Here is a 20427-nt window from a genome sequence, read left to right on the forward strand (position 1 = left end):
AACGGAGCCTTTGGAAAATTCGCGGCCCTCTCGTATTGCTGGGGAACTGGTTCACAAACTCAACTCCGGTCACATACCTTCGAGACACTAACTCAACACTTGGAACTCAGCGATCTTCCTCAGACCATCAAAGACGCTATTATTGTTACACGTTCACTTTCGATACCATATCTATGGGTAAGTGGAGGATGTCATTCCAAGCGAAACCCTGCTGCTCTTCTTTTGAGGATGATTTAACCTATGTTTTTAGGTGGACGCACTATGCATCATCCAAGATGATCAGGAAGACAAACTCCGTGAGATTGGGTTCATGGCAAGAATATATAGCATGGCCTATGTCACCATTTTAGCTTCGAGTGCAGCAGATGCAGCCGATGGATTCCTCCAACGATGCCCTACTGATAGATCTCCAAGTGTTCAAATACCATTTCGAATATCGCTGGATCAGTTTGGAAGTGCCACTGCTCGGATCGGTGATTTCAGTGGACATGCTGCTAGGCAGGACAACCCATTGAGCCAGCGAGCATGGGCTTTACAAGAACAGATGATGGCCAATCGACTACTCTTGTACACTCCCTCGACTTTAGAATGGCGGTGTGCAGCAGGTGTGATGAGCTTAGATCAGGCGTTGAGCATGGATTGGAAGTATAACCCAATGCCCATGTTGGTTTCTCAACTTGCTGAGAGTCAAGAAGAGGCCCTAGAGCAATGGCTTTGGATTGTCAACGATTATTCGCGAAGAGCTATGGCCAAAACAACCGACAAACTGCCTGCTATCGCAGCTTTGGCTGAAACGTTTGCTTCGGTTCTCGGAGAATATCATGCAGGCATTTGGCAGCATGGTTTCGTCCAACAGTTGGCGTGGAAAATATCAGAGTGGATACGAGGCAGACGCAGTGACGTTTACAGAGCACCATCATGGTCATGGGCCTCCATAGATGGCGATGTCGATTTCGGGTCAACTGACAAAACTTGCTGCACTCTCGTGTCAGTAGAGTCCGTGCCCAAGAACGAACATGTTCCTTATGGAGAAGTGGCCCAAGGAGCGACCACACTCTACGGAAGGATACTTGTTGGCCTCATTTCAAGGTCTGAGGATCAATACGGTACATTCACCTATGATAAAAGTCATGGCAGAATTCCACCATTGAGAAGGTTCTACGCATCCTATTTCCATGGACCAACCATACGTACAGGGCCCCCTCAGGTCTCAGAGGTCCCGATTGGAATATGCCCGGATGTTACTCATCGTTCTCATCTCCTCCAATGCGTTCGTAAGCTCTCCTTGCGGCTTCACACTTATCGAACAGTACTAATGACTTATATATGTGATCAGTATTGCTGGTGCTATCTGAGCATTTCACTTGGACGGGATACCTACCCAAAAGCTATGACCGTTACAAGTCGGACGGAAGTTCCGCGGTGATATCGACTTACGCTGGCCTCATTCTTGTCCCGGCTGGCCTAAATACAGTGCGAAAAATTGGTTTCTTCGAAAAACTTCCCAAGGATGAGGTCAAAGACTCTGTCGATGGGGAGATCACGATCATATAGCGGAAAAACTCACGTGCTCTCAACGAAAGGCGCAGACCATGCTTCCAGCGAAGGCAAGTGTAAGTTTGATACATTGTGCGCCGACATGGCAACTTGAGAGGCACACGTACAACTACCGTACCTAGGTGCAAGGGCTCCCAGCGGACAGCGCGCGAAGGAATATGACACGTAGGTCTGGGTTGGAAGCTTTGAAGACAGGAGCGGTGAGCGTATATGTATGGTAATGAGTCAGTAACAGCGACGCATTTCGGCGGCAATATCACAGAACTACATTGTTATGATCTAAGCGCCAATTCCTAAAGGAGGTATCTCCACATATGTGAGTCCGTCCACAAACGCGCTTGCCGAAACTAGCATCGCGTATTACTTTCCAACAACCTCACGTTTCGCAAAGACGCGTAGAAAGTCCTTTCTCCAAACAAAAGCTGATAATGAGTATGATTTCGCTAGTTTCGCTATGCAGTGCAATTGAATGCTTTGCTCTTTCTAATGGTAAACCCCATACGCCCAATAAAGCACAAACGCCCGAGTTTTCCCCTATGTCCAGTTGATTCCGTATCATTAGTTCGTAGCAAGTCCTGCTCTTGATATCACTTCCGTCAATTCGTCCTCGGCGCCCCGTCTAGTTCTCCACTTCATTGCTGATTACAAGTGCGGCGGTGTAGCTATGCGATAGCCTACACGTCCAGCGTCGCATCTTCAAGACTCATTGGTTGGGCTGGCAGGGTTGGAGAAGTTGGGTGTAGCAGGTGCGGAGTAGGTCTGCGTGATGGGTTCGCAGACGTTGCGGTGGGTCTTCCAGTCCGACTTTTGGCAGTTGCGGTCGCAGTAGTAAGCGGCCTTGCAGCGAGAGCAGCGGCGGCGTGCGGGTTCACCAGAGCATGTTGTGCAAGCTGTTGCATGTTAGTAAGACGTCGCCATCATGATGTTTGAAATGAGTGTAGTGGTGCTAAAGTGCCAGGCCATGAAAGCGGCCGCGATAATTGTGGGATAAAGTGGAGAGGCGCATGCGCGCTAATGCAGCGTAGCGAATCACGTCCGGTTCCTGCATCGCGCCACATGGAAACTGAAGATAGGAGTTCAAACTTACGCTTGCTGGTGAAAGAACCGTTCAAACTTTCGGTGCTAGCCATGGGACGAAGAGAGTGGAATAGTTCGGGGCGATTGAAAGCCGGGAGCGGGGATGTGGATGCTGGCGGCGTGGCTTGCGATGCGACAGAGCCGTCAGAGGACCGTCTCGGAATGTCTAATCGCCATGTTAGAATGCATCGCAATACCGATTTCGAGTTGTACAATTGTAACTTCGAAGAATCCGAACATACCACTCTGCGCGCTGTCTCTCCTGTCCATTATGGAATGTCGACCATTGTTCACCGCTCCATTGCCATCGCCAAGACTGGACGTAAACACATTCAAACACACGCTTCGGGGTGGCATTTCCTCTTCTCTTTCTGTTTCGCGACGTCGTTTCCTTTCTGTAACCGGTCAAGGCAGAGTCTTTAGAAAAGAAAGAATTAAGAGAATTGAAGGGACTGCAGGTATTTCAAGCAAAATCTGTCGCTTCGCTGAAAGTTTCGCTGAAAAGCGGTGTGAGGTGTGGAAGCACAGATCGCAAACTAGCCCAGGAACAGGCTAAGGCTTACCGTTCCGCTGAAACGCGCGGTCATGTGTCTCAGCCTTGGGTATCTATTCACCGTATCATCTTAGAGAAGTCGACCTTCTCTTGCATCTTCTATGCATTATGTGGTTGTTGGGGTACATGAGAGCTTTCGGGCGTTGCCCATAGTTCAAGTTGTGCGATTTCTCGTGATGGTCGGAGGATCTGCAAAACAAATCTCCGATCGTCTGGAGCGCGATTGAGTTTGAAAAGCAAGCAGCACAATGCACCTCCCGATAAACGGAAACGGCGAGACCGCCAGATTGTGGGGTAGTCAGCGGCTGACGGTCCTCGTGGAGACTTCGCATGTACAGGTCAGCAGTGAGCTGATCGTGTACCGCTTCTTCGCTGCTCATCTACTATCGCCGCTTCACGAGTGCGATCATATATCGCCAAGTGTAGGGGCGTCGTTGGGCGCACTGGAGGTGGAGAACTTCGAAACATGCATTTGCCACTACTTCGTTTTTCCAAAGGCAAGCGCAACAGACAGATGATGCATAGCCCGAGCTGACACAGGATTGTCCCCTGGCGGTGTTCGATCTTGTTAAGAACAGGTTTGTGCTGATGAAGGGTCCAGCAACCGGTCAACTCGGTCAGCTTTATCGCTTACTACGGCAACAGATCAGCTTCAGTCCGGACTCAATATGCAAACCAAGAAAGAAGGCAACGCGGATTGCTGCTGTCGTTCGTCTCCGGCGACTTTAGTAAGCGCAATGCTGAAGAGGCGGATGTCAGTTGTTTTCGGAGGATGAAAGGGTTTGCACGTGACCGACTCGCTCCGCATGACCCCACAAACTTGTCTGGACCCTGACGCACTGTCAGTATAGAAGTGGCTAGACGGTCGAATGTAAACGGCACTGGCTGAACCGCACCGGATATGGTCAACAGTCTTGCAGGTGGTAGCGTATATTGCTAATTTTATTGGTATAGCAATACTTAGAACGTGAAGAGGTCACATGCTAGAGTTCTTCTCCAAGAAGATTGGGTAAGCAACACGAGCACCAATCGACCCAAGCTTGAGGTGCCAGATTGTTCTAATCTGCCCCGCCGATATCCATCGCTCGATGCGTCGTTCTCAGCCAGAGCGGGGACTTGCTGCCTAGACATTGTCAAAGGTGATAGGTCAATGGTCCGATCCGGATCGCGGTAGACCTGATGTCAAATCAGCAGACCATGAGGAACGAATGATATCATGAACAGGCCATGGAGATTACGTTGCCAAAGGGTCTATCGGCACCATGTGCGTCGAAGATTGGTTCCTGTAAGGCAACTGAGACAGCTCGCGAGGAGCAACGGAACGTTGTACACTCCGAAGCACGACTACCATAAACCAAGATGCCGTAGATTCCTAGGCTGCAGTAGACCCTGTCCACGACGCCACAGCGTAGCTTCACTCTGGATAACGGATCTTTGTGCATCAATCTTCATGCATCCAAGACTTGGAAGAGGGTCTCAGTACGGGGGCACGGGTGCGTGAGAGGGGCAGAATGACGATGGAATTTTCTATCGTGCAACTAGTGGGAGTTTGTGGCGGTGCAGTGCCGAACCCGTGTTTGCGGCTGTCATGATGAGCAGCATCACGCTAGAAGCCCATAAAAACTCCCGCCAAGGATACCAACTTGATCATGTGCCACTCAGCCGTGCCTGGAGCCCGTACGAGCGCGAATGGCACTTTGAAGCCCTGGCTCCGACATACGGGGAGTGCCGACCGTCGTGTCAAAGTGGGAGTCATAAGACAGCGCCAAAAAGAAACACCACGAATGTCCCAAATTGGGCACAATTGACTCACGGTGGGCAGAATCGAGTGACAGCTGGACCTGAAACGTACTATTCGGGTGCTTGCCAACGTGTTTCTCGTGATGAAACACTTTGCTGTATACTGGAGAAAACATTGGTACATAGGGCCTGTTCATGTTGGTAAAGTGGGCGAACTGCTGTGCCAATGCGCCGATGGTGAAAAAGAGTCACCAGAGAGCCCAATTGACGAATGACGAGGGGCCAAACTCCGGTCAGACAGAAAGAGACAGGCGAGTCGAGCGATGGGTGAATAGCGCCATGCACGTTGCTCGGCAAGCGTCGAGTAGCAGGGTGTCTGATGAGTCTTTGAGCGACACGCAAACATTTTGCACATTCGGCGCCCTCGACTGGTGTGCGTTCAAGGGCGCAGACGAAGCTATGCCCTTTAGCACAGCCCTAGATGAGGTGTTGCGGGTCTCGTCGTGAGTTGCAGCCGCCGGTCTGAACCATGGCAGCGGCGCACAGTGCAATTTCGCAGCGACACGCAAACTTGCACATGGGCTTCAACAGCCATCAACAGCCACTCTATGGCATGCATTAGTTGACGGATTGGCTGCGGAAGGTTGTGGCTATGCGCGAACTTGTGTAGCGGTGAGATTGTGCGAGTGCTGCGCAAATGAGCAGAGCGATGGTGGGGAGGAAACAAGTCTTGCCCGCATTGGGTGTGGCTGCCGTGGCTGATGCCTCGAGAAAACAGGCAGCGACGGCACCCGCCCACCCCTCAACACCGTAATGCGAACGCGGACAGCGACATGAGGCGCAGCATCGAATAATCAGACCGCATCCACAGCGAGCGAGCAATGTCGTTGGAGAGACAGCATAGGTGTTCTCTGCCCGACTGGACACGTTGACACGCGCGGCACGAGTCGATGCGGCGGTTGCTGGCACTCCTGGGCCCATTCTCTGGCGAAGCGACAGCTCATCATCGCCAATGACAGCGCCGTCGACCAGCGGCCGTTGACGGCCCTCTGACTGACGAAACATGCCTCTAGCGGCGGTTCCCAAGACATCGTCGTCATGCACGGATCGAGAGGAACAATTGCAGTCACCGCCCTCGCTAGCAGGCCATGGCCCCCTAGTCCTGGAGGCTAAGAGGTGCTAACCTAGCCCCTGCTGATGGTCACAGGCAACCCATGCCTAGCTCAGGCTTCCACCCACACCCTGGGCATGCGGCCGCTGTAGAGGATCGAGACATATATTCCATGCCATCCGCGCCCACCATAGACCCTCTATCTAAACCAACTCACTCGAAACGACTACGACCTGCTGTTCACACGACCAACAGTCTACCATCTACCACCGTCAGCAAAAACAGAACACCAACAACACTACCACACCAAAGTTACCCTCCCACACTGGGAGTGACTTCACCAACACCATTCCGTACCTTGGGAACAACGTCACAACGGCTTCCCCAAAGTCTATTCTGAAGAACTCACCCACATCATCTCCCAAGATGCCTTCCGCACGCACAAACCAACCGACCATCGTTCACTCACGGCCTTCCACGGCCAAGAAGGAGCGTGTGGTCGGCTTCTACGAGGACCCCGTCGACTCTTTCTCCCGTCCTGTCAACACTGCTGAGAGCTGGGCCGCCTACCACTTCGAGATGCACGCCAGGAAGTGTGCTTACTGCCACAACCCCTACGAAGTCCACCGCAACCACGAGCAACTCTGCGAGGTCGGTCACGGCCTAGCCCAACAAGTGGCCCGCTACATCTACCAAAAGTCGGACGGAGCCACCTACTCAACTGTCGAGGAAGACAACAAGCTCGTCCGTGTAGAGATCCCAGCCGGTTACGTTGAAGTCTGCAGCCTCCTCAAGGCCATTGAGCGCAGCATCCGTCACCGATCCCGCAAGCCATTTGTCTCCATGGACCGCAGCTACTACGTTGCTCCCCGCACAGCACCCGCCTCTCCCCGACGAAGCCACTCCGTCAAGGTTGACCAAGAATCAAAGACCAAGACAAAGTCATCATCACGATCACGCAACGGTGAGATCGTCGACTGGCCACAGCACAGCACCAGCCGACCAAAGCGACCACTTGCCGAGATTAGCAACACTCCCAGCTCCAAGCGCGGCTCCCTCTACGAGGAGGACCTGGCTAAGCAGCGCCGAGCTGCAAAGCACTACGCTGTCGAGGTCCGCGAGCCATCGACACGGGACCTTCGCGAGCACCGGTCGTCTGGCTACTACCGATGAATGATGACTTGAAGACTTTCTTTGCGCCTTACGAAATACGATCTATTGAATAATACGATACCCACACTACCATCTACGGCTACGAGGCCTAGCGGCCGCGCGGTCGAACACTCCGATCCCACCACGACATCCGCGGGCGGACGCTGCAAAAGCTCCGCGCCGGTGCGCGCCACCACCACCAAACACACATTCATACATGCTTTATCGCACGCTTTGCTTCTGCGTTGCTTATACATGCTCTTGGGTAGTGCAGGATAACGGTGGAATGATACCTTGAGAGGATCAAACAGTTGCATGCCTCCACCTTTGCGGTGTTGAGGGGGGAATGGATGATGCACGCCAGGGTAATAGACCCTGATGATGCGGAGGATACTTGGAATGACGTTGCTGGCCCGAGACTAAGGGATCTGGCTAGATAGCTAATAATGGAAATAATTCATAATCACCTAACACCACTTTGCCATCATGAAGTGTCTTTGCCCCATTACCTGAAAATAATACTAGTATTACTTCCATAGCTTCCTCGTACTCGGAACTAACGGCTGGCAGATGCTCTGCCGATAGCGCAAGTGCTAGCTCCAGACATAGAGACCACCGAGCCACATTACACTGAAACAGTCACACACAAGACAGTCTTGATCCATCAATGACTCCCACACGACACACACCTCGGCTGCTCCCTCAAGGCTCTTCCCTTTGTTACGGCCTAGACATGACCAATCACATCTCAGGGCACCAGCAACACCTTGTCTTATCGCTAGCCAAGTTTCCCATCATGTGGCCAGGAATATATTGATCGCCGGCGCCGGATACGGATGCGTGAACACCCTCGTTACCAAGATTTTGTTGGTATGCGACTGGACCCTGATGTCTGCCTGGCGCGCACTGCACCCTCAATCTCGCCCAGCGAAGACAATTGTGGGTTTGATACACCCTCTCGCGATATCAAAGTGAGACTTGCATCGCGCGCTGCTAGTGCATTTCGCAGTCGCGCAAACTGTCATGCCACTTCCTTCTTCAAGGCCAAAGTGCAATACTGAGCCACAAAGCCACTGTCTGACATACATGCCCTCGGCCCCAGGATAAAACCAGGACGACATCATTGTCAGCTGTGCCGGGGCCCTGGTCAAGTATTTTGATGGCATTCAGGGTGCTTGCCTTGTTACTCATGACGTCTTATCACCAAGGTTCTTGACGGCAGAATTCTGATTATCGTCCAGGGAGGATTGCGATGCGGGGCATGGCAGACGTCAGGGTCCGGATGAGAACCTTGGAATCTCACATCTCACACGGGATAAGGTCAGGGTCTGCCAGGTTGGTGGCGAGAAACGGAGGTATCGTGGTTTGACATGTCCGAAAGTGTGCCCAGTGTGATAGAGTCTTGGTAGATGATTACTAAGAGTGGACAGTGGTGATGGTGGTTTGGTGGTGTTGCGGGGTACGGGCGCTGAACGGGCAGGTGTGTTGCGCACTGGCAGGCAGTGTTCAATCTTCGCCGCTCTCACAACCCTCACCACAACAAGCTCGCAACAGATGTTGTTGCCACTGCCAAAAATACTGTCACGGTGATATTACCATAATTTGGTGATCTACAATAGTAGCCTCACGATAATAGCAACGGTCTCGCTTCAAGCCGCGATACGAAGATCGAACGAGAAACCTATACAAGTTATTGCGCGTCCGCCGCAGAACGACCGAATTACCATTAACACACGTCACATATTGAAGACACAAGTTGGCCATCATATTGAGGTAGAAGAAAGACTGCAAACATCAGGAGACAGGAGCTGCTGCCCTTCGCACTGTCCAGCCCGAAAGGCCCCGCCAACCTCTCCACATCAGAATCTAGCCAGAATACAGCAGCGACATCTGCATTCCAGAACACTTCTCCATCTTAATCGTGCATTGACAACTGTCCCCTATGTTCCGGCAGCTATCTCACCATCATCAGGGAGGTTCCTGACTGATAATCATCAAACACCGTGGGTGATGCCAGCTGCCGGTCAAACGGCACCACCAACCCCACTCTATTGATCGCAGAATTCGATCATAACTGGCCACACCAGCTAAACAACGACAGTTCAACGAAATCAAGTCCATGATGGATAGTTGCATATGATATGCATATTCTTATTCTCCTGTGGAGCTTGCATCAGCTCCATTGTCACCGGTCAATATGCAGCTAATTCTCTAGTCCACGTCCGAAAAGGTGCAGCGTGCATGCATTGAAGCCTCACCGGTCAACCTGATCGAGTACCTGCAAGATACCCACCAGCGTGCGCGGTCTCGAATCTCTCATATAATCACTCTCCTGCATCGTCGGACCTGTCCGGGCTTCTGAAACAGACAAAAGCATTGCGCAAGCTGTATTGCCAGCTCACGTCTCCCCGCATTTACCAGGACGTGCCCCTTCCGTCTGGCGAGGCTGCTCGCTGGTCAACGTGTCCATCGACTCATCGCCAAATCATCGTCTGCACACCCGTCCGAACCAACCTCATCCCAACCACCCGACCTTTCCTTCCCCACAGTCCAATACTTTGGTTTTCCTTAGCATATCTTCGTGCAGTCCGGTGCAAATGTCAACGTGTCGCGCTCGCTTGCTGGGGTCCCTGTTCTGTGGAGTCGCAGCGGCCCTGCCCAACCCAAGAAAATCTTCTCCAGCTATGGGTCGGTAGCCGAAGTGCAATGGATACTTTGCTGCGATAAGGTCACAAAAACAGGGCTGTGCCGGCCTCAGGTACTGGCAGAAAAATTGCAAGTGATTGGGCAATGGCTATGCGTATGAGGTATGTGTTCGGTGGTCGATGCGTGGTGGTTTGTGACATACTTGCGGGAAGCCATCGTTCGGTGGGTGGTGACGGCTGAGGCGCAGCACCGAGTTCGCAGGGCTGAGCCACCAGTACCTGATGCAAGTTATCAAGCCACTAATCCAACGCATGCTCATCGGTGGGAGTGGTATCCCACCTGATCGTGCGGCTGATGAATCCAATATCGAGAATACGACGCGGCAGCCGCCGCCATGCCTTTGTAAGATGTAAGACGGACGACGCGCTCGCTCGAAGTACAAAGCGGCAAATGCGACTACCTTCCCAAGACCTATCTGGGGGCCGAATTTCAGGAACCGCCACGCCAGCGCCAGCCTTACGGCCCCCAGCTCCTCCATCGCTCCACCCTCCCGTCATTTCAAAAATAGCCCCCAGGGTTCATGCGCGACATGCTGCGCCGCCTCCATGTCTGTTTCGACATCAAACATCTTCACAGCCAATCGCAACGTGCTTTTCTGCCGTACATGGGTTCACATTGTAGGATGTCGTTTGCTTCAGTTACGCATCATCATGCCTGCTTCACTGGGTTGCAATCGCCATGGCAATATCGCAGCATGCGTGAACGGTATGAAGATGGGGCTGTGAATGTTGGATATTGAGACAAGAGGAGATAGTGGAGATAGGGATGCGACGACAGAACATGCGGAGTGGTATGTCTCGGAGACCCCGAGATGGCATGTCCTTGGTAAGCAGGCAGGTCTGCATCTGGCGCTTGAAGCGTGACGTACACTTCATGTCTGATCTTGAGGCGCGAAGAGATGGGTGCACGAGAGTTGAGGAGTAGCCCCCAGGACGACAGTTACAAACTAGTAGCCGCTCTGTAGCGCGTGTGCTCATTTTGGTGACGTGCTTGAAGAACGTCCTGGGTACACATGGATCAGAAGGTAGTGTTCAGGCCTTGTACTATCGTCTCTAATTGTTCACAGCCCAGTATTCCCGCTCATAGATGTGAGCATCAGCTCTATGCCAGAAGACACCACGACACCAAGTGATAAGTAAGCAAAGCCTGAACATGAGGAATCCTATTGCGACGGGAATACTTCACTGCTAGTCAGACTTGGAGGTCCTCGCTACATCCGCACATACTCAACAACCGCCAATTTTCCCTATGCTCGCTTCCAAATGACGCTCTGTAATGCCCCCAGGCCGAACCGGACCAGCGACTATCTGCTCGCCAGACCACTTGGCTCGCGTTCGATGACACTGAAACAGTTCTGTTCCTGACTATGCTTCAAAGTCTCCGCAAGATGGGTGTACATACTCAACCTAGTGTACCTTGCGAGTTTGCGGCATTTTGTTGTATGCCAAGATATCTGTGGCACAAGCGCGTTCATTTGGGAAGACAGTTGAACTAATGAAAGCTTGCATAACATCCGGTGATTGGTAAACTGTCTATCAGTACCCACGACATCCTTAGACCTGGATCTTCGAACGTATACAAGTCGAAGAGGAGATCTGGCGGCATGATGATGTACGTTTGATCAGATCAAATGGAGACAATACATAACAATAGCGACAATATAGAACAAACATCTAGGAGGTTCTGGACTATAAACACTGTTCTTAGACTATGCTATCGTCTCGTCTGAAGCAACCCACACCTCCTTAAGACTATGTCAGTCACACTCGTAACTTTCTAGATCGACCTTTAAATTAGACCGGAATTCCCATACTGGGGAAAAAGGCCGAACGCGACAGTCTCGGAGATGATCAGAGAAAGACTTTCGGGTATAGACTTCCTCTTCAACTTCGGTGTGTAAGCAAGTGCTGCAGTAATATCCCTGCTCCACCTGGAATGACATCGAGTTTACCAAAGGTGCAACCACTATGGGAATATGTCGCGCAATGGTGATCGGAACAGCTGAGATGACGGAGACGCTGGGTCGAGTGTAGTCGTGCTTCCTCAAAGCCCATTCAAGATTTATGAGATCATGAGTTCGATTGTTCATTGATTCGAGACGAACAGTGTACAGTGTTTCTTGCGCTTCCGCTCTGAACTTGTTCAGGCCGTTCGTCAAGGTGACAGGGAGAGTGCGAAAACTCGGTGTCATGGTAAAGTCTTCGGTTTCATAGATTTGGTACCCCATTGTCAACTCGCAGTTCGTCACACGGGATTCATGTCGTATGCACTCCACACAAAGTCGCGTGCATGCAGGAAGGTATATGTGCTGCGCCAACTGTCCGCATCGGTACTCAGTGTATCTTATTGCTGGTCCCGGTAAAACGTCCTTGATCCGGATTTGGTCGCAATCTCTCTGCAGGACCTTGTTGCATAGCTGCTGTGGCGTAACGTGCGTAGAGATTCTGAGAGCCATCATTCCTATGACGGTGTTTGGTGCAAATTGCAAGCAAAGGCGAAGAGGCGATTCTGTATCAACGACGTGCATTGCGAATCGGTTGCAGCGTCGGAAACGCATCACATCGGTGACTGCAAGGTTTTCGAGGATCATGAGAAGTAGTTCGACGGGAAGAATCGCGAGCGAGCCTAAGACCTGTTGCTGCGGCGCTGGTCCTGCAAGAGCTGAGAGTGGTGTCATGCGGCCCAGCAGTCGATCGAGAAAGACACACTCGACGTCTTTGTGTGTATAGGTGATGCTATCAATAGGTACGTTCGATGGCTCAGTCATGGTGAGTGTTGGGAATTTCCAAGTGTTTGTGCGACTACTCGGTTCGAAATATAGGTAGATCGGGTGGGTGCAAGAGATTTGATGGCCCGTTCTACTCAGGTTTTTGTTTAAAGAGGGAAGGATGGATTTGATGCAAATAGCATAGATGAGAGTTTTGGAAAAGTGTGCGACTTGCCCGGAACCATGGAACGGTGCTCCCACTCATCGTGTGACCCATACTGCAACCACGGAACAGTGATCAGTAAATACGTCAAGCAAACAGAGCCAGCCTATCAGGTCAAGCAAACAACGTTTCCAGGACGACACTGGGAGTGGAAGTTCGTTCTTTGGAGTGATGAAGAGCATTTTACCTAGCACTTTGATACACTTACCTGTATCACACTACATTATCTTCGACTCCAATCCGAAACATACAAAGCGCAAACCTTGATCCCTTTAACAAGTAAATGCGAGGCTGCTACTCGTAGCCAGCGTCGGTGCAGCCTTTACGCTATTGCAAAGTGCTCCAGCACAGATACGTAGTGACGACTTCCATCATAAGGCTATCAGTGTCTAGGTACAATTTGATCCGTCAGAATTTTCTCGGAAAACGTCTCTCTAACATTTAGTCCTCTTCTTTCGATAATGCACTTTCACTTCGCCTGTCTTAGAATCCTGATAGCCCAATACGACTAGTCCAGAACCAACGCTTGGACAAACCAACGGTTCCACACTCTTTGACCACACTCTTTCAATATCGGCATTTACTTTCAATGTCCCGTAATACGTCCGCCTCTCAACGGGTATCTACCCCACTGCTTGATACCCCAATGGCGCTTGTACGTCATGGTCGCTCCCCATATCTACCGGCTGCAAAGGAAGAGATTCCTCGACCATCCAGAGCCACGGACACTAGACCTAGAAGTCCATCCAAAGTCGATCAGGTTTCCAAAGGCTCACGGTCTACAATCAGCCTGCCTCTTCGCCCGGCGCAACGACAACAGAAGCGCCCTGGAGATGCGACAATCGATGATCATAACCACGAAATGAAACGTCCTCGAATGACCCGCGACGCAGCCCAAGAGCGACCAAAGAATCCCGAACTAGACCGTCGCATCTTCAGCAGCTCCCAGAGAATCGATGCAAGAGCGTATATATCTAGAGGAGAGATTCGGCAACAGCCAGATTATCTGGATCACGATCAGCGAAGGTCCCACAAGCATGTGCGGTTCACAGATGCCCCCCAACCCGAAAGGCGCCTACAAACACGCCGTCCATATCTGGCCGAGTTTGAAGGTGAGAGGTCAAGAGCAAGTCCGGATCCGCAGACTGGCGCCAAGCACAAGGAAAAGGTAGAAGATATCCGAGAACGCATCGATTTCCCCGGTTTCGGGTACAACGAAGAGTTGAAGACACCAGAGGAGAGGCTCATGAAGTATCGCGCGGATGTACAAATATCGCAGTTGCATCAGAAGCGCTACAAACTCATAGCTGAACGTTACGCTGCAGAAGAAGCCGAGCTGTGGTTCCAGAGCAGAATGATAGCCGCCCAACTCATGGTGGACGTTGAAGTCTCGACAGAGGGCGAATATCGGAGCTGCTGCAGCTGATGCAAAGGCGAATCTTCGTTGAAACAGCATGGGATGCCTGGATCTATATTGAAGATGGTTTGATTGGCCCTAGAATCGACCCGATGAGGTTCATGAGAATTGAAAAAGTTGTCTCAGATCATGCGACTTTGCTGAGTTGCTACGTTGTTCGTCTTGCGCGTCTGGAGCTTAAGAACGAATGCACTCATTTGGATGTCATCGTATGATACGATTTTGACTACTGCGATGGATGTGTTTTGCGGACGACTTGCAGGAGGCGCTCGCTGTAGTTGCTGGTTAGGTGGAAAAACGAGGAGACGGCAAGATCCAGGGTTTTCCGGGAGCGAATCTGACGCCCCAGTCGTCGGGTCCGCCACGAACTTTAAGATTCATCACCAACAAAATTGCATCTGTACATTTTGCGGCCCTTTTCCGCAACCTCCAGTTCCTGCGACAATGTATACTCTTTGTATTGGCGAAACTCCGCGGCACCGCAGCGTCTATATCGGCACGCCGAAGCTCCTCGATTGTGGTAATCTCTAACGCGAGGCGGGGAAGGGCCGAGTGACCTAAAGCGGTAACACTATGCGGTTCCGCACATCATGTCCACAATACCATCAGTTTGCATGCGATCGCACCATAATTGCTGCGGTCCTTTCTTGATCGGTTGCGCAGTCCGGTGAGGGGGTGATAGTCTCGATGTGGAACAGAAACCCGTATATAGTGCGGCCAGGTACCTGAGTAACAGCGAACTTGCAACCTTCCAAACCCTCTTACACAACCATCTCTTTCAACAAACCAACCAAGTGCAAATCTCTACCCATCATGCCATCTATTCATCCCGCCATCGATAACGGTATCAAGAAGGGCGACCCCAACTTCCCCGGCGGCAAGCTTTACTGCCATTGCCCCTCCAAGAAGGTCGAAGTCACTCTTTCCAGCAACGTCGCGCACAACCACGCTTGCGGCTGCTCAAAATGCTGGAAGCCTAAGGGCGCTCTCTTCTCAGTCGTCGGTGTCGTTCCCGTAGATGCCCTCTCCGTAACCGCCAACGGTAACAAGCTGCACATAATCGACGAGTCGGCGGCCATCCAACGCAATGCCTGCAAGGAGTGCGGAGTTCACCTCTTTGGCCGCATCGTGGTCGACCATCCATTCAAGGGCTTGGACTTTGTGCACACCGAACTCAGCGATAAGAAGGGATGGCAGGAGCCCCAATTCGCGGCATTCGTCAGCAGCATCATCGAGCAAGGTTTCAACCCCAAGGAGATTGATGCCGTGAGAGAGAAGTTCAGGAAGGAGGGACTCCAGACATACGATGTACTGAATCCAACGTTGATGGATCTCATCGCCACCTATACTGCGCAGAAGAGCGGAAAGCTTTCATCGAAGTTGTAGGGTTGTATTGTATAGTCCGGCGTTCTGGGTGTGGTTGATGTGGATGATGTATCATTAGATGAAGAGGAATGGCTTAGAGCTTGGATTGGTCTTATAGACATTTAAGAGTTTTATGCACCTGGAAGACCGACTAGCGCGGGACGTGTGTAGTTATATTGCATACCACTGAGCACCGTGATCGCGCGCTAAACCTCTCTAGCAGCCAGGATATGTATGCTACTTGAGAGAAGACATGTACCATGGATGTTTTGCTTTCATTGAGAAATCTCTTTCGCTAAATCTGCGTGCTGGCAACACTAAGAAGGCTATGCTTCCGGAGTTGTCTTGACTTCAACAGCGCCGAAGATAAAGGCGTACAAAAGTGTATACTCTGACCAGTCATGGGTCAGACGCTAAGAACGCTGCGCACTGTTCTGAAAACCATCGAACTACTCAAATGAAGGGTGAGATAAGATGCACGGAGCCTGGGTAGTATGGTTTCGATGCGTGGTATAGTTTCGAGTGGTTTCGAGCCTTGCAAAGTGAACAATACACTTTAGATTCTGGCTAAACTAAGGCAGAGCCTTCTACTGATTTGGCAAGCAGTGCATGCATGCTGGGCGTGGTGAAAGTGGTCTTTGAAGGGGGCTAGCGTAGCAGTATTCTGAATGGATTGTTTATGAATTTGATGAAGGAAATCTATACATTAAATATTGGGTATCTATAACGAAGCGCACTCTTGCTGAGTAAGACCAGTTGTCGTGATGTACTCCATCTTGGAGTCACCAACTTCAATGTCAACCGTAGGGGCGAGTCCATCAGCGGACAAGATTGTTGAGGCAGTAAAGTAGACGTACTCTGCCGTCTCTTTGCTTGCACGGGTCATAGGGATGGTCTCTGGTCGCAAGCGAGGAATGAAGTTGCCCTGGATCTTGTTCTTCTTCACAACATTGATCTGCGGAGTCGCACCACCCTTCAGAATTGCCTTTGATACAGCAGCAGTGATGTTCAAAGTGCCTTCCTGCTTGGTCGCATCCCAGGCGACGCAGGACTGCGCATCTTGGTAGAGAATATCGGCATTCACAGGGTATCCGCCTGTGCCGCCATTGTCGTAGGTGTCATCATTGACGCGAATGGTAAACGAGTCGAATGCCTCGGTAGCATTGAGCGTCTGGTCGAATTCGAACCATTGGAAGTTCTCGTCTAGGTATCCAAAAGAGGTTCCTCCTTGGAAGGTGGCACGGCGAGCAGCGATCTCGGCGACAGTGGTATTGCCACGCGATTTCGGAATGATAGAAGCGGTAAGGCTGTCTGCGTCACGACCAGTTACTGGCGTAATGCGAACACGAATGCGTCCAGAAAACTGGACTGAGCCGTCCTTGAGTGAATAGGATGAAATATAAGGACGGATGTCGGCTGGCTCCAAGGGCTCCGTCAGTGTGACATCGCCTGGTACGAGACTAAGCATTTTCTCGAATGCAGCCTCACACTGGGACTTGAAGTAGGCCTTGTCGGCAAGCTTGCGCATGGTTTTGTTGTCGTCAGCAGCAAAGATTCGCTTGTCGGAGTTCAACGTGTTGTTGGGGTTGACGACCAATGGATTGGCTGTCGAGTTGTCAAGGTACTCCAATACCACGTTGTTGTCCAGCACGCCTAGGGTGGTATCGAAACTCGCCTTGTTCTCTGCGCTGACTGGACCAGAAACAATCTCGGGGTGATCAACAGAGTGAACACCACCAATGCTGTGACCACAAGCAATCAAAGTGATCATGTCGGTCTCGCTTAGGCTGGCAGTCTCAAATCGCTTCCTCGTGGTGTCGAGATCCGTGTGGGCTTCCGGTACGCCTTTGATACCAGCTTCCGTCGCATCCTTGCGGCCTAGTCTCAAAGGAACGCGCATATTGGCGCAACGAGCCACGGACATGACTAATGACAAGGCCAAAACGTCGGCTGCGGAGCTCCTGATGTCGACTGAACTAGATATGTCGGCCAAGGTGTTGTTGAGTGCAGCACCTAAGTTCTCTGGTCGATCAAGCTCGTATTGTATCGAGGCGTCCAAACCGCCAATCTTGTTTTTGGCGTCATGTGTAACGGAGTCGTGGAAGGCAGTTCGTACCCATTCTGCGGCTTTCTGAATACCGGGCTGGCCAGCGCCAAAATCGCAGGTCATGACTTCTGTTGCTTTGTGAGCTCTGGGCCAAATGGATTGAGGGTGTAAGATACGTACGATCCGATAGTGTTCCATCTTTAATGTATCCAGATTGCAAAAACAAGAGGTCGTCAAGCTGATCGTACTGGCTGGGCCAGACGTATGCTTGACAGCTCGGCGCAAGAAGCGCGAGGCTGATCAACTGATTTCTTTTCATGATGCCTAGATAGTCGGATTGTTGAGCGTCTTGTGGTAGATTACTGCTAGGCTCTTATTGATGATGGTAGACACTCATGGACATGCTCTCGTTATATAAGTCTTGGAGATACCTACCCAATGCTATTAAAGGATATTTTGTGGAGTAATTTCAACTACGCACGATCAATGCATATACGGATGTCGGCTTCCATGGTGCACGTTGCAGCAACTAGCATCGTGTTCGGGATACGATGTAGTATGGAGACTGAGAGAGGGAGGGTTAAGGTCACTTCCGCTGAGAGCCTTGTCTGGAAACTGATCTTAGGCGTTGGCAACTAATTTTGGAAACACGACCCTGGGCAAGGTTAGCTTTGTGTCCTGGCTGATTGGTCCTGGAAATCTCCGGGGAACGCACGCGACACCACATGGTCTGAGTTCGCCTTCTTTCGGCGGAGACGCAGGCGGATTAGAATCCGCAATGACTTGGCGAAGCTTCGAGTCTCTAAGTCTACAGTCAATTCAACGCTGAGAACGCTACTAATGGACTTCATTTTCTTCGTACTTCCCTCCAGGATCATACGCAGCCGTTTGTGGCCTCGTCAGTAACTAGACTGAGTGCGCTGGCCACGTATCTAATACTGAGCACAGAGCGCGTCCAATGTACTGATAGGGGCAACATTTTAGACCGAGGCTGAAGAGCTTGCAAGGCTATACTCGTAACGCTACCATCGTATTTTGCCGTCTCTTCATCAACGTGCTCAGGGAGTTTCCGTCGGGTGGCACCGTGCCTTCCTTTGGGCGACCCACGCTCTGACCGCGATGTTTTGTACCAAAGCTAATGGTAAAAGCCGGACGTGATAGTCACTGTCAAGCAACAAAGAAGACAACGATTGGAGATGGAGCGCAAATACTTTTGGCGCCATTGTTCGACGGTTCTGATGTTAACGATCAGTCATTTCGCTTGGTCAGCTCTGATGTTCTTCCGCCCTTCTACGGCAGCGCCTCGATCACAACAGACGGGCATACTCTACAATGGCCTCTCACGATACAAACTGCTCGCATGTTCAAACACAGAGTATCGCGATGTGCCCGTGATTCATAAATCTTCAGTATCATGTAATCGTACCGAAGACCTAAGAACCACCCCTCACAACGTCCACTGCAAGCGTGGTATATACCCAAGCTCGAGAATGTGAATATATAACAGAAGTGAATTATACTCGATATGGCTCTTTTCCTTCCGATCATCTCATTCACGCGGACTTGAGAGCGAGAGCGCAGCAAAGGTGTTGAAATGAAAGTCGCAAACGCGAGTCACAGGAACGATTACTTGTCATACAAGGCGATTGATGGCGCCGCTGTTCAGTCACAATCTTTCAGACAAGATGATAAGACCCTTCCAATGACCTTACGGCCACCGCAACTTTCGTTGACGAGCTCGCCCTGTAGTCGAGACCTAAGTCGACCCATATCCAAGAGTAACCAAAATATTTGGACGTATTCCATATCAACACACGTGATGGCTCCAATCGTGTTCAACAGACCTATATCGCGGACTCCTGACTCGGTAATGGGAGAGGTGGTTGACAACATCTGCCAACAATGGGACATCGACGATGCGTGGCAAGCACTTCCCAATGGTCTGAGCTACAATCATGCTGAGTACGCCATGGCATGGGGCCAGCCATTCTTGATTCTTCTTTCAGCCCTGGCAAGCCTTACACCGGGAAAGCTCGAAGAAGTACAAAAACGTCTTCGTAAGCGGATCGATCACGGTCGAAAGACGAAAGGCCGGCACTCGTGGGTGATGCCAGATGATCTCAAGACGCTGGTTGAATTCTATGGACGCAAACAACCCACAGCTGATAGATCCGCCAACAAGGGACAGAAAAGTGACTTTCGACATAGAGTAGGACAAGAAGAGGAGCAGCCAGAAGGAGAATTAGCAGACAATGAGCATGAAATTCGGGAGCGGTATATGTCAGACAGTACTTTACAGACCAGTGACGCCATTGGAGGAATTGCAGCGTCGAATGATGATCGGGGTGGAGAATATACTCTACCGTCTCGTAAGAGTTCGTCTCATACTGCAACCTCCACTACACTTGCCCGTAGTGAGAAGCGCAAGGGAGGCCAGGACTCCAACGAGCAAGACATCGGCAAGGCACTGCAGGCACGAGACGATATCGAATTCTGGCGGGAAGCTGTCCCAGTAGCGGAAAACCTGAGGACTGTGGCCGTGGAACAAGGATTTGAGATTCCACCAGAGTTCACACCGAAACAAAAGATTGAGCTATTACGTATCTTGAGGCGACGTAATCGAAGCCTCGTGAGGGTTGCCGAGCTTGACTTTCGAATACGATTGGAAGAGATGAAGCTTGCATAGTAGGATGGTGCGTGGGCTGCGTGGATATCTTATAGGAAGGGTTATTCCAGGAAAAGTATCGTCAGCCTCTTCAGGGTAAGAACAAT

At 51.1% G+C, this 20427-nt stretch overlaps 9 protein-coding genes across 9 annotated transcripts; 6 read left to right on the top strand and 3 right to left on the bottom strand.

Annotated features, from left to right (window-relative positions):
• Nucleotides 1-18: 18 nt before the first annotated feature.
• On the top strand, nt 19-1057 carry CC77DRAFT_897301 (HET-domain-containing protein; the record flags this gene model as incomplete). Its single annotated transcript, XM_018533545.1, has 2 exons — nt 19-177; nt 251-1057. Coding segments are annotated over 2 exons (966 nt in total), but the record flags the coding sequence as incomplete, so codon positions are not given.
• A 1196-nt stretch (nt 1058-2253) lies between these two features.
• CC77DRAFT_945724 (hypothetical protein) lies at nt 2254-2904 on the bottom strand (the record flags this gene model as incomplete). Its single annotated transcript, XM_018535035.1, has 3 exons — nt 2254-2447; nt 2645-2800; nt 2880-2904. 3 exons carry the CDS (start codon nt 2902-2904, stop codon nt 2254-2256), a joined length of 375 nt encoding a protein of 124 aa, XP_018381257.1.
• Nucleotides 2905-6228: 3324 nt separating this feature from the next.
• Nucleotides 6229-7658, top strand: CC77DRAFT_440996 (hypothetical protein). Its single transcript, XM_018531701.1, has one exon. It carries the CDS (start codon nt 6465-6467, stop codon nt 7209-7211), a length of 747 nt encoding a protein of 248 aa, XP_018381258.1. The 5' UTR covers nt 6229-6464; the 3' UTR covers nt 7212-7658.
• Nucleotides 7659-8438: 780 nt separating this feature from the next.
• On the top strand, nt 8439-9615 carry CC77DRAFT_441238 (hypothetical protein). Its single transcript, XM_018531702.1, has 3 exons — nt 8439-8570; nt 8621-8776; nt 8827-9615. The coding sequence occupies exons 1-3, from the start codon at nt 8561-8563 to the stop codon at nt 9243-9245; spliced, it is 585 nt and encodes a 194-aa protein (XP_018381259.1). The 5' UTR covers nt 8439-8560; the 3' UTR covers nt 9246-9615.
• A 1915-nt stretch (nt 9616-11530) lies between these two features.
• On the bottom strand, nt 11531-13133 carry CC77DRAFT_440308 (hypothetical protein). Its single transcript, XM_018531697.1, has one exon. The coding sequence runs from the start codon at nt 12661-12663 to the stop codon at nt 11653-11655; it is 1011 nt and encodes a 336-aa protein (XP_018381260.1). The 5' UTR covers nt 12664-13133; the 3' UTR covers nt 11531-11652.
• On the top strand, nt 13040-14348 carry CC77DRAFT_440332 (hypothetical protein). The gene has a single exon (XM_018531698.1). The coding sequence runs from the start codon at nt 13416-13418 to the stop codon at nt 14250-14252; it is 837 nt and encodes a 278-aa protein (XP_018381261.1). The 5' UTR covers nt 13040-13415; the 3' UTR covers nt 14253-14348.
• A 259-nt stretch (nt 14349-14607) lies between these two features.
• On the top strand, nt 14608-15737 carry CC77DRAFT_1024765 (putative glutathione-dependent formaldehyde-activating enzyme). Its single transcript, XM_018525932.1, has one exon. The coding sequence runs from the start codon at nt 15057-15059 to the stop codon at nt 15627-15629; it is 573 nt and encodes a 190-aa protein (XP_018381262.1). The 5' UTR covers nt 14608-15056; the 3' UTR covers nt 15630-15737.
• Nucleotides 15738-16272: 535 nt separating this feature from the next.
• Nucleotides 16273-18234, bottom strand: CC77DRAFT_1053961 (heme peroxidase). The gene is made up of 2 exons (XM_018527772.1): nt 17836-18234; nt 16273-17783 (listed from the first exon to the last, which is right to left on the bottom strand). The coding sequence occupies exons 1-2, from the start codon at nt 17972-17974 to the stop codon at nt 16330-16332; spliced, it is 1593 nt and encodes a 530-aa protein (XP_018381263.1). The 5' UTR covers nt 17975-18234; the 3' UTR covers nt 16273-16329.
• A 1101-nt stretch (nt 18235-19335) lies between these two features.
• Nucleotides 19336-20341, top strand: CC77DRAFT_1098978 (hypothetical protein; the record flags this gene model as incomplete). The annotated part of the gene is made up of 1 exon (XM_018529976.1): nt 19336-20341. The coding sequence occupies exon 1, from the start codon at nt 19358-19360 to the stop codon at nt 20339-20341; it is 984 nt and encodes a 327-aa protein (XP_018381264.1). The 5' UTR covers nt 19336-19357.
• Between the last annotated feature and the right edge of the window lie 86 nt (nt 20342-20427).

The sequence above is a fragment of the Alternaria alternata genome (assembly GCF_001642055.1).
Source record: "Alternaria alternata strain SRC1lrK2f unplaced genomic scaffold CC77scaffold_24, whole genome shotgun sequence".
Lineage (NCBI taxonomy): Eukaryota > Fungi > Ascomycota > Dothideomycetes > Pleosporales > Pleosporaceae > Alternaria > Alternaria alternata.

Bases quoted from the DNA above. Each gene is read 5' to 3' on its own strand.
- CC77DRAFT_440996 (XM_018531701.1), top strand. From the start codon at position 6,465: ATGCCTTCCGCACGCACAAACCAACCGACCATCGTTCACTCACGGCCT.
- CC77DRAFT_441238 (XM_018531702.1), top strand. The intron at 8,777-8,826 runs GTGATATTACCA...TCACGATAATAG, and splicing joins CTGCCAAAAATACTGTCACG to CAACGGTCTCGCTTCAAGCC.
- CC77DRAFT_440308 (XM_018531697.1), bottom strand. From the start codon at position 12,663: ATGACTGAGCCATCGAACGTACCTATTGATAGCATCACCTATACACAC.
- CC77DRAFT_440332 (XM_018531698.1), top strand. From the start codon at position 13,416: ATGTCCCGTAATACGTCCGCCTCTCAACGGGTATCTACCCCACTGCTT.
- CC77DRAFT_1024765 (XM_018525932.1), top strand. From the start codon at position 15,057: ATGCCATCTATTCATCCCGCCATCGATAACGGTATCAAGAAGGGCGAC.
- CC77DRAFT_1053961 (XM_018527772.1), bottom strand. From the start codon at position 17,974: ATGAAAAGAAATCAGTTGATCAGCCTCGCGCTTCTTGCGCCGAGCTGT. The intron at 17,784-17,835 runs GTACGTATCTTA...ACAAAGCAACAG, and splicing joins AGATGGAACACTATCGGATC to AAGTCATGACCTGCGATTTT.